General features: G+C 39.3%; 1 protein-coding gene across 2 annotated transcripts in view; it reads left to right on the top strand.

Annotated features, from left to right (window-relative positions):
• The window catches only part of LOC139744894 (protein FAM219A-like), a 125,926-nt gene that overhangs the window by 43,143 nt on the left and 70,367 nt on the right, over positions 1-12,416 (top strand). For both annotated transcript variants that reach the window (XM_071655306.1, XM_071655305.1), the window contains one exon: positions 5,831-6,008. In XM_071655306.1, the coding sequence (XP_071511407.1) occupies positions 5,831-6,008 (178 nt within the window). The remainder of the gene's footprint in view (positions 1-5,830; positions 6,009-12,416) is intronic.

Genomic DNA, 12,416 nt, shown 5'->3' with positions numbered 1-12,416 from the left:
CAAACAAACTGACACCAAAAAGGTTGTGCCACCTCAGATGGTACCAACAACCCATTTTTCGGGTCTTGGCCCATGGACTAATGGAAATGAAGCGTGTAAATGACACCAGCTAGAGCAAAATGTCTGACCCTATTTGCTCAGATATCAGACGGAAAGAGAACTCAGTGTTGGAAGAGAATCACATCTTTTGCTTTCATCTCACACAGGATGATATTTCATTGCAACAGTATCGTATGATTGCCTCAGATAAATTTATGTGCATTGTACAGTCTGCATTTCCTCCCAGTATAATTGAAATCGAACCCCTCCCAATGATATTGTCTGGCCGTCTTTGTTGGACGTCATGTGTGCCTTCGAGCCCACCATGCTGTTTGCACAGTCCTACAAACCAGATATGAGCTTTCTGACCCAGAGGAGGGGAAAGACACATAGACAGACAGACAGACATACAGATGGACAGAATGACAGACAGACAGATAGCTTGTGAAAGGCATACAGAGTACTGATAGATTCTTGCAGGATGCAGCAACTTTTTCATTTTTGGTATGGATGCAAAAAGGGTGAAGAGCTGATGTGATGACCAGCAATGTTACGAGCTATGTATCTACCGTCATCATCTTCTCCTATTTTTTGTCTTGTTTGTTGTTGTAGTTGTTGTTTCATCAATATTGCATTTGCCAATGCAACGTGACATGAATGAATGACTTATCTTTATATTCACTGTGGAGTAGTCTGAAAATGTTATTGTCACAAATGAAGAGAATTTTACCACATTGTTTTGTTGATCGTGAAATCAATCTTCAGTAGTTCGAACTTTCTTGTATAGGAGTAGCGCACCTGTAGTACACTTCCTTCCTTTTTCTATGAAAGGAATAAAATTTGTCTTACACACTCTGAACCAGATTAGAGATTTATACATTTTTTTGTCCTAGAAAAGGAGAACTTTCTGTATAAGCATTAAGTTATCTGGAAAGAGAGAAAGAAATATTTTAGATGATATCGATGACAGTAAAATTAGTCATTACCAGTGTATGACAGAATGAATATGGTAAAATATCAATTTGTGGCAGGAGCTCACATGAAATGGGCTGTGTGCTGTGAGATACTTTCCAAATATGGGTCAGGACTCAAAGCGCACTGTGAAGGGGGAGGGGGTATGAGGGGAAAGGGGTAGAAGCAGGGAATAAATGCATCATTTAGGTGCATTATAGTGGAAAGGGATATTGTTGAAATGCAGTCATTAATTTATGATCTACCCAGTGCTTATCCCACCACCTGTCACAGTGCAGTCAAGGCTGTTTAGGAGAAAGAAAGAAAAAAAAAAGACAGACAGACAGATAGACAGAAGAAAGAAGGAGCCAAGTGAGGAAGTACAAAGTGAATAAACCCCCAGCCAAGTCCCTGAATGCAGCAAGCTGGCTGATAGCGCCCATCAATAATACATCCATATCTACCAAAGAAATGGGTTCTTTATGTCACCTGGGGGAACCGGGCTTCATGAATTCAAAATTTGTTGTCCCACCGACACATACACTGCACCTGGCCTCAAGGACGCTTTTTAAAGAGGAGTGGGGAGCATTCTCAGCTCACTCTTTTGTTGAGGGGCAGTATATAGTTTTTGGTATACATTGAGAAGCCTAGTCACATTTTAGGGTATCTGTTATAGAATTATATCAAAGAAGTTTAGTATGAAGTAAAAGAAAAAAGTTATTGCCAGTGTGATGTATTTTACAGCAGTCCTGTATGTATGAATGTACACATTTTTTCTTCCTAGTTTTTACATTCTATGGAAAGGCCTCATGTCGTACCTTTTGTCATACAATATAGCAATGGTACTAATATGATTGTTTTGATGATTGCTTATTTAGACATCATGAGTGTGATTTCGGTGATCATTTTGTCCAATTGATTAAGATGAATTATTGAGGTATTTTCTAATTTAAATGTATATATTCAAATGTGTCTCAATGATGCTACTTTTTCATGCTTTTAGTGAATCTGATTCAGCTTTTTCAAATGTCTTTTTATCGGACTTGATACCTGCTATCATTTCTTATTTCATTGATGATGGTGGAAAAAGAACTGCTGTCAATAACCATTTTCAGACAATTTTTTTTTTTCATCAGTTATTGCTTTATCTGTGTCCCACTGAAAAGACAAACAAAAAACACGAGACATTGAGAATCAAAAAGTTAGAATGCCCTCACCCCTCTGTAGCACCAGAGAAAAGCAAAAACAAAGGGGAAAAAAGACTCTCTCTGAACGATACCTTGAGAATCCATGTTACCTGACCTGATTTTCGGAAGCCTCTGAGTGATGAATGCCTGAAAGAAGATCCCATTATGACCGGACCAGGAGGGTGACATTAGAAGCAGAGCTTTCCTGCTCTCACCATCCCCCCCACACTCCCCCCCCCCCCCCCCCTTCCCGGAAATGATACCTAGAGCATCCTGATGATACCTGTGGACGTCATCAGCGACAATGTAGCACCCAGAAACCCAGTTTCATCAGCTAGCCAGTGGACCCCGGTGTTCCACCCTCTCAGCTCATCTATCAGTAATGGGGGAAACTTCAGCAGAAAGTGACCTGAGGAGAGAGTATAGCTTCCAAAAAGAGTTAGACGACAGTGGGAAGAATAGCTACAGGGCGTAAAAGTTGGAACAAAATTTTAGCAAGTCAAGATTAAGTTGAGGACAGCTTTTAAGGCAGTTAAACCCTTTAACACCGAACTTTTAAAAAATTCACCACATTAATTTGGCCCATCTGCTCCAAGTATGTGTAGTGTCTGAGTGATAGCCGCAGGGGGGCATCCCCAGTGGTGCTATGTGATTTATGACACTACATGGTGCTTTTATATGCAGCACAATGTAGCAAAACCTTACAGGGGAATGTACTTTCATGCAAATTTTTCTTGTGATTTTATCATCACAGTGTTGAAGCTTTAGTTTCATGGTCGTTAGTTAGTTAGTTTGTTTGTTTGTTATTTTTTGGATGGGGTAATCTGAGCAGGCAAGGCTCCCATGTATTAGTGTGTGTGTTGCAGTATGTGACTTTTTTAAAAGACCTAATGTATATCACACGGCTACTATGTATTAGGCAGATACAGGGTGTCTATAGGGAATATTATATCTGCATTATTATTATTTCAGCAACATAGCCCCCAAGTAGTTGACAACCAGCTGTTGTAAGGGGCTACAACATGGCAAGAACACCGCTGCTCTAGTGTAATCTCAGGTAATCAGGTACCGGGCTGGGAGGCCCAAGGTTTTACATGGCGTGCAGTGCCATGCCATGACAGAAGACTTCAGAAATGTACTCTGAGAGGCTCTTAGCTAAGAGCTGGGCTCTTACATGATAGTTTGATGTAACATTGAGAGGCTGTCCCTCTTATTCCGTGCCGCTCTTTCGCTTGCGCATGTCATACCATTCTTCTATTCTAAAGGCCTGTCAGTTGGCATTCGGCATATGTTCAAACAATGTTTCTACTGCATCAGTCAGCCAATATGACCCCTAAATGGGCTTTTGAGTTTAAAGCCTTTTTGCCGTTGAAACAGGAAGTCTTCCCTTTTTTTTGTCTTTCTTCCCTCTTCTTCATCCTAGATTTGAGACAAAAGTTGACAAAATGATCTTGACAATTCTCCAATATATACGGAGCACCATTTATTACCCTTCTTAGCCCCGCATGTAGGAGATGGCTTATCTGATTTGTCAACTTTATTCATAAGTGTAATTGAGTGACCTTCGTAGAGTGGATATACAGTAAGACTTCATCAGTACGTATATGATTGGACCTTGCTCGCATCCTGTTAAGACAAATTCATCCCTCCTGTATGCGATGCATTAAAAAAGAAAAATCTACTTTCCCTCATATTCTGTCTGATTTAGTCTGGACATAGGGTCTTGATATCTCTCGGAAACAGAAAAAATAATCCTGTCCTTGCAGTGCTTAGATGAATAATAGATGACATATGGCATTAGGTTATTGGAAGGCACTTTCGATTTCAGAAGGTTTTGACTTACAGGTCAGCAGGTACAATACACATAAATGTAGATCCATTTTTTAATAGCAATGGGAGAGATATGGGGTGGTATTCTGAAAATCTTCCTTAGTTTCTTCCTAAGTTTCTGACGTAGGAAGAAACTTAGGAAGTGCCTAGGAAAGACAGAATTGGTATTCTGAAATTTCTTCACAGGAACTTCTTAATGCAAATTAGGCCATCCTTATCCCCGCCTACGTCCTTTCTTAAGCCAAAACAAAATGCCATATCGTAAGGAACCAACCAATGACAATCATATATTTTTATGACTAGGGTTAAATTCATGTGTGCGCGGCATGTACCATTTTTCATGCTCATTTCACGCATCATCAAAGCACATATTGGTCTCAGTGAAATGCAAGCGCGCCTATCACAATGTTTTGCAGCTTGCTATATCTTAACAACGTACTTGGGACAGGGGTGGAGCTTTCCTAAATATCTTCCTAAAATTCTTTCCTAAGTGCATTCTAGAATACCAACTTCTTCCTAAGTCAGAAATTTGCATATCTCATCCTCATTTGCATATCTCATCCTCATTTGCATATCTTCCTAAGTTTCTTCCTAAGTTTAGGAAAAAAGTTAGGAAGACACTTAGGAAAAAACTTGGGAAGAAACTTAGGAAGGAACTTAGGAAGATTTTCAGAATACCACTTAGGAAAAAGTCCTGACCTAGAAAGAAATTTCTTCCTAGGAAGGATTTCAAAATACCACCCATGGACTTTGTGGGAAGTAATGTCATGCTAATATTAACATGCCCTATGTGCTTGATATCTGCACTTTTTCAACTCAACATCTCCCAGTTTTAAAGCTCTCCTTTAAAATCACACCGTCGGTTGAGAATGATAACGGTGTTGAGATTAGGTTGCCACAAAAGCCATAGTGCTCAAGGCACCCCAACACCCTTATCATTCTCACCCACCGACACTGTGTTCATACCAATTTCCTTATTAAGTAAACGCTGAGTACACTGCATATCCATGGGATTTGAATATGAAAATGAGTGCATGTGTTAGTGGAATGACATGGAATTTAATAGCATATCTTTTATTCTGCTCCTTCTGTTCCTGATCTTTTCCTTGTTCTTGTACTTAAATGATCTATTTTCCTCCTCTTTCCTTGTCTTTTGCTTCTTTTCCATTTTTATTTCTTCTTTTTCTTCTTTTCCTTTGAATTTCATGATATTATTGATATTCTGGTGCAGCACAGTTTACCTGCAATGAAGTTCAGTTCAGCTATGGTGAAGAGAGCATGTTTGGTATCATACAGCACATTTTGAAATGTATATAACAGGGACTATATCACCGAGTGTTTGACTAGAAATGACAAGGAAATGAAATGAAAAGTTTCAATGTAGAACATACTGTAAAACGAGGAATTTTCGCGTGCATTTTAATTTCGCGAATTTCGCGAGCGCCAAGATTCGCGAAATTAAAATGCACGCGAAAGTTCTTGTCTACGCTATATGCATTGAATGCCAGTGGCAGTTCGCGAAAATTTCATGCCGCAAAAAAGGCCGTCAACTCCAATTCGCGAAAAATTCATGCCGCAAAAAAGGCCGTCAACTCCAATTCGCGAAAAATTCATGCCGTGAATATATCATGTTTTACAGTAGTCTGTGCAGTGGTTTACTGCTCACATGTTTCTTCAATTTTGTCCTGCTGATATGTAAATTTATTATCATTAAAGCACAGAGCAAAACATATTTAGATATTATTAAATCTATCAGACTTAATTCCTTGAGGTGACATGTAAGTAATGATTACTTTCTCTCTTGGATGTTATATAATTGACAGAAAAACAGAGAGAAGCTGTCAGGAACCCGCACCGGCAAGCCAGCACTCCGTCACCAGTCGAATCCCAACCCAGGCGATCTATACTGGTGACGCGGGAGAGACTAGCCGTCCCGTGGAAAGCGTCAGCCTTAGAGAAAGAACCCAGTGAACAGCCTTTAGTGTCCATAGATAGTGAAAGGTGAGTCTCATCTTGCCAAAAGGTTATTGACCCTAATGCAACTTCATTGTGGGTGTGAATCTGTTTTTCCCTTCTTTTCTTCCAGAGGGTAGGTACAAGTACGTGAAGATCAGTATAGTTTTGGCAATCTTCATTATCTTTTTTTTTCTTATAGGCCCTATATCTGTCATGAATTGTAATGTTGTTTTTTTAACCCCATAGCTAATAATTGCATTGACCCAACTCTAAATCAAATGTGTAGGACTAAAGAAGTGTCATGATTGTGTCCAGGTGGTCCAGCTGCAAAGCTTTAAGCCTCACGAGCCATGTGTGTGACAACTATTGCTTGGAATTAGAACTGCAAAGTCATACCTCTGCCACTATAAATACAACTCGGTGGCACACTTATAAGAAGCAGCCAAAATTAGTCCTGTGCCCCAATACAAGACGATGGATTACTTTTGCACCTTTTTTGAAAATGTGTACAATAGTAGACTAGGCAAAGAATTACACACATGCATACGTGCACACACCCACAAATGAACACACACACACACACACACACACACACACACAAATAATTCTGTCTTCACAGAGAAAGTATGTATTCAATGAATGAGCAGAGTTTATAGGCCAGTAAAATATACAATACAAGCACTATACATTGTACAGTAAAATTTGAAAAAATATGTAACATTGTGTCTAACCTTGTACAATACAAACCGAGTGAGGGAAATGCCTCAGATGATGACACAGTTGTGTCAACAGTCCCACCTATTCAATGGATGCCCACAGCATGTCAGTTGAAAGGAAAACCTTTTCATTTCCAAATGGCAATGAATTTCTTAAGCCAAGTTTAGATTATGGCCATTCATTGATTTTCATTTTTAGTGAATGGCTCTGCTGATTGTCATGCATAAACATTTTCATATTTTTACACTCTTCTTGAAGAAAAAAAGGAGGCTGGATTTTGACCAAGCATGGCAGGAAACATCAATAGTGAAAGGGAGATTAGAGTTTGTACATATGGTGGTGGTGCCCAAAGGGGACCCATAGTATAGGGCCACAGTACTCTAAATTAGTGCATTTTCATGATTTGACAATTTTTATTGTCTTGTGGAAAATCAGGGGCTGGATTCTGACTAAACCTGGCTGAAATCATAAATGAAGAGAGATTGGATTATAATCTGTACAAATGATGGTGGGACCCTATCAGGTGTTCCATTTGGTGGTGCTCAAATATGCAAAATTAGCTCATATTCATAACTGACCATATTTTTTTTTTTTCTTGAAAGTAGGCCACTTGATTTAAACCTAACTTGGTAAGAATCATCAATTGGAGGAAGGGATCATAGTGTGCACAAATGATGGCAGTGCCCCACAGGAGGGCCCCTCGGGATGGGGCCCAAATTTGCCAAATTAGCTCATTTTAATAGTTTTTGACATTTTTATCTTTTTGAGAGACACTAGCTCTCTTGACCTTGTTTAGATTCAACACTTACTTCCTTTGTTGTTTTCTTCTGGACAGACAAAGTTTTAGCAGACTGCTAAGTTGCTATTTTTTTTTTAAATCTTTAGCATCTCATTAAGCACAAATCGCGAAGATACCAAAAGTGTCCAAAGGAACGAGAGCTGGATTATGATGACATGACTGATTCATTTTGGTCGTAACTTGTGGGAGTGATGCTGGTGTATAGATTGGCAGAGAGAGAAAGAACAAATGAGAGGGAGAGAAAGAACGAGAGAAACAGAAGGAATGAGAGAGAGAGGAAAAGAGAATGATGGAAAGAGAGGATGAAAATGAGAGAGATAGAGACAAAAAGAAAGTGTATGTATGTGTGAGAGAGACAGACAGACAGAAAGACAGAGGGGGAGAGAGATGTGAAAGATGATGCCTTTGAAACCAACACCTGAAAGCTGATGGAGGTGAGAAGATGGAGAGAGAGACACACACACACACAAAAAAAAAGCCCACAGCACACTCGCAGGCAGAAATCATCTCTCTGTTCTCATTTAGCGCCATAGCAGCGAAGAGAAATTCCTCAGACGTGGCGCGTCGAAGTCAAGAGTTCGTGCCCCGCAACCTGATTTGTTCCACTTTAGGGTAGGACTATGAACCCTTCTTTGCTTGTAGTCCGACTCCGTACCATTCCCTCCGCGTCCTTTAATCTGCACCTGGGAAAGGTTACCACGAACGACAAAAAGGCTCCATACTTTAGTGGCGGCAAAGAGTCAGTTGCTTTCATGTTCCTTCATACTCCATTTGGAAGGGGGGGATATGCAGCAGCATATCTGTAGCTGGGTGTTGGAAGAGAGTTATTTGTAGCCTTTAGCAAATGTTGCCCTTTTCAGGGGTTTGAGGACATTGATGTTGCTTGAGATAAGTGCATTCTCCTTAATGACTGTTGACTTTACCACAAATCTCTTTTTATTTTCCTTTCTGAAAGCATAATTTCTGGTTGTCGGGAGTGGAGCAACCATTAAAATATGCACAAAATTGGATATAATATGAGTACTGTAAAACCATTTTTTTTTCACATTCATTAAATTTTGGTGAATTTCTTGAGGAGCCAAGATTTGCAAAATTAGAATGCACCCGAAAGTTCTTGTCTACCGATACATCTTACATTGAATGCCAGTGGTAATTTGCAAAAATTTCATGCCACAACAACGGCTGTCGGCTTCAATTCACGGAAAGAGTGATAGCGCAGATTTTTCGGTTTCACAGTATACCAGCCCACTGGGCTGTGCAGAGGTGATTGCAGCATACAGAGCTGCTGGGGTTGCGAGAACGTGCTATAGTTGGCTTTCCAGTTGCAACTGATAACAAATTCGTGGGATTCATACTGATGCAAATTAGCAGAATATAAATCTCAAGATTTTTGCCTGTGGGTGTAGACACAAAAATCCCACGAAATAGTGCAATCAGCATCACAATCCAAATTGCAAGAAATCTTGCAATTATTCCAGAATTATTACAATAATTTGAGAAATAGTGTAATAATTCACACTGTGGCTAGTTTGTAAACTCTGGAGCAAAAAATCTCAAGAGTTTTTACCCCAGATTTTTTACTCTGTCATTCAAGCATGATTTTTTACCATGCACAAATATAAGGCCATTCAGGGTTGCCATTTTGATAGATTTTAGGCATGCATAGTTTGATCGACAAATTGTGGTGATCCTCTTATTAGCAGGATATTTCTATCTGTCTCAATGGGTTCAATCAAATCTGCAGATTTGGATCATGATTGCTTTCCAGCTATTTAGTCTGTGTGAATGTGGCTATTATGTGCAGACAAGGCTCATGCATTGATGTACCTACACATAGTTTGCTGCATGGACAGTCGTACATGCAGAAGAATAAAAAGTTTTTTACTTATTTTACATTGGTAGGGTGATTACATCTATAGGCGGGAAATTAATTGATGTTGTTTCCTCTTGCTACGACTTTTTCGTCTCTATGCAAGTTCAGGATGCCTTATTGTTTGCATTGACAATTACGAATATATCATATAGAGAGTTGTTCAGATGGTGCACTTAATCAAAATGAAATAATCTGTAAAGCGACCACATGTTTTGTAAGGCCTGATTGGCAGTTTGATTATGAATAGAGATGAAATACCCAATATGATTGATTTCTCAATCATTTCGCATAGTTGTGTTTCATGATGATGCGTGGATTGATACACTGCGGGTGGCCCAAAGTGATTAAATGACATTTAGGCCCTATTTCAATGAAGATCAAAATGTTTGAGCCTGATGGTGAATGGTGGATGGTGTCTAATTTCAATCAGGATATTGAGGATAAATTTCATGGTTCACTCCATTCGTATAAATGCCATACATTAAGCGAGTCTAAGGTGTTTTTTTTTTTTTTGCATTTTGAGACTTCACAACAATTTTGCAAGTGGTTTAATTCAAGATTGTAGAGTACAGTAAAGGACAATAGAATGCATGCTAGCACGTCACATTTATATCAGGATCAAAGTGATATTTTTGCATGTTGCAAAATTCGCAATAATAAAAACCTCGCGAAATATTATGGTATCAACAGTAACCCTCAAAAAAGCTGCTTTTTTGAAATGGCACCATTTTTAGTGTGTGCAGGACGGTTGTGATTGACAAAAGACATTTCTCAGTCAAATGCACTCTTTCTGACTGTGGCAAGATTAATGAGGCAAAGAAACACATATTTAAGGTATATTACAATTTGATATGGGGTAGTCTTTCTTTTGGCCCATTCTGAACCCATACATTACATTCACCTGTACTATTTTTCATGTACTTTCTGACTCATTTTCTTGTTCAGATCAAGCCATATTTCTTCACCCCCCCCCCCCATCTTTGTACAACTCACAAGTAACTCTCATCTTTCTCTTTCTATCTCTTCACACTCTCCAGTTCCTTTATTTTTTTGTTCTCTCTCTATCCTTGACATGTTTTTCCTAACTCTACCCTAGAGCAGCCGATGTCAAGCATATGTTTACATGCTTGTCACAGTATTCAGAGTTCTATTTCACTGTCATCATCGGTAGTTTTGCCCTTTTCAGGTCCCCTGACTGCCTGACTGTCTGTCTCTAATATGCTTGAATACTATTGTTGTTAGTATTTCATGGTCTGTTATTTTTTGTATTGAGTTGTAGCATTGTATATTCCTCTCTCTTTTTTTTTTTTTTGAGGGGGGGGGGGTGGGAGGCAGTATTTATCTTTCTGTCTCTGTCATCCTGCTTTTACATCTTTATCTATCTACCTGTCTAGAGATCAATGTATCTGCCTATACGTCTATGTTCCTTCACCATCTTTTTCTTTTACTCTTTTCCTCTCTTTATCTCTCTTTTCTCTGAATTTTCATCCATTAATCAAGCTTTACCTGTATTACTGGCTCTCAATCTGTCTATTCTGTCTGAACAGAACATATTATTGTCACATTCACACAGAAAAAGTAGCGGGATTTCGATCGCGATCCAAATACCAAGATATTTTGCACTCATTCAGATAAACAGAGATATCACACTGATTTGCCGACAGAGAAAAGTTTGTCTACCAAATTGCACATGGCCAAAATCTATGGCAACAGTGACCCTTGCCCTTGTGTTTATGTATCGTCTTGATATGTGTTTGATTGGCAGGGCAACAAATCTTCAGATTTTTTTTCCAGCGTTCCCACGCACGCCACAGTGCAAACTATCAGACTTTTTCTCAAATTATTGTGACATTTCTGAAATGATTTCAAGACTTTGGGGAATTTGGATTGTGACACAAATCCTGAGATGTGTATCCCACTAATTCTCATCAGGGCGGGATCCAACTGATTGGAATTCTTTTTAATCTTGTTATCTCAATGAATGTCAAAACCAGTCAGGAATCTCTCACAATGAATGTCATGTCCTAGTTTCCTTTCATTCTGTTTCCTCTGTAGATACCTTATTCCAAAAGAAGCTTGTCAATGCTTCCTGACGCCCCCACACACCATTGTGCCTTTAAAGGGACATTCCAGACGATTTTCATAATTTCACATCATGTAGTACATAAATCGACGACTCCATGTATAGAATTGTGGAATTTATTATGGTTCTTGAGCAGAGAAATAATACTTTGAAAAACCTTAAACAAATTACAATGAACAAGGATGATGACATACATGTAGGAGGTTCACATATTTCAGAAATGTAGCGGAGTAATTCCATTACAATACCGCTTGCTTGCGAATTCATATAATCTATATATAATCTATGCATGCCTTCTTCTTTTGTTCTGCTTCCTTGCGCCCCAGCTTATACATTCTTATGGTGACTCTGCCATGTCATCATCCTTGTTCATTGCGATTTGTTCTAAATTTTGAAAATATTCTTATTCTTCATCCCAATTATCACAAATTCTAAAACTCTGTCCTCAGTATAACTAATTTATAGTTGTTTAAATGAAAAAAATCTGAAAATCATCTGGAGGTCTCCTTTAATGCTCTCTGGATCATCAGTCTAAGATTTTCAATTTGTATATAAACATATTGCAGACAGGGCTGAGAGACTTAAAAGCTGTTATCATACTTGTAATGTTATGCCCTTACCCAACCCTCCCCCTCCCCCTACCATGTCCCACTGCGTGGGGTTAATGCTAAGTGCTCATTCTTCATTTCCAGCGAAAGTATGTCACGGGGAGCATTCCCATTGCGTGCCCTGCTTAGCAGGGCTAATTGAGATCAATATAATGTGTACCCTGGGTCAGGTAAAGGGGGGTAGCAGATCCCTCACTCCACTCCTCTTCCAATTTAACCACTGTTTGCTTACACCATGGAGAAGGATACAGGGCTGCACACCAACCGACACCGGTGTTAATACTCTTTGCCAGGAGGGGTGGGCAAACATCCCCAGATTGCCCCGGTGTTATTTACTAGCACGGATGGGCTGGAATCGCATCTTCTCCATCTG

Source organism: Diadema antillarum, unplaced genomic scaffold, assembly GCF_040938485.1.
Source record: "Diadema antillarum isolate AM-2024a unplaced genomic scaffold, OU_Dant_1.0 seq00001217_RagTag, whole genome shotgun sequence".
In the NCBI taxonomy this organism is placed as follows: domain Eukaryota; kingdom Metazoa; phylum Echinodermata; class Echinoidea; order Diadematoida; family Diadematidae; genus Diadema; species Diadema antillarum.
This window is presented reverse-complemented; position numbering and strand designations above follow the sequence as displayed.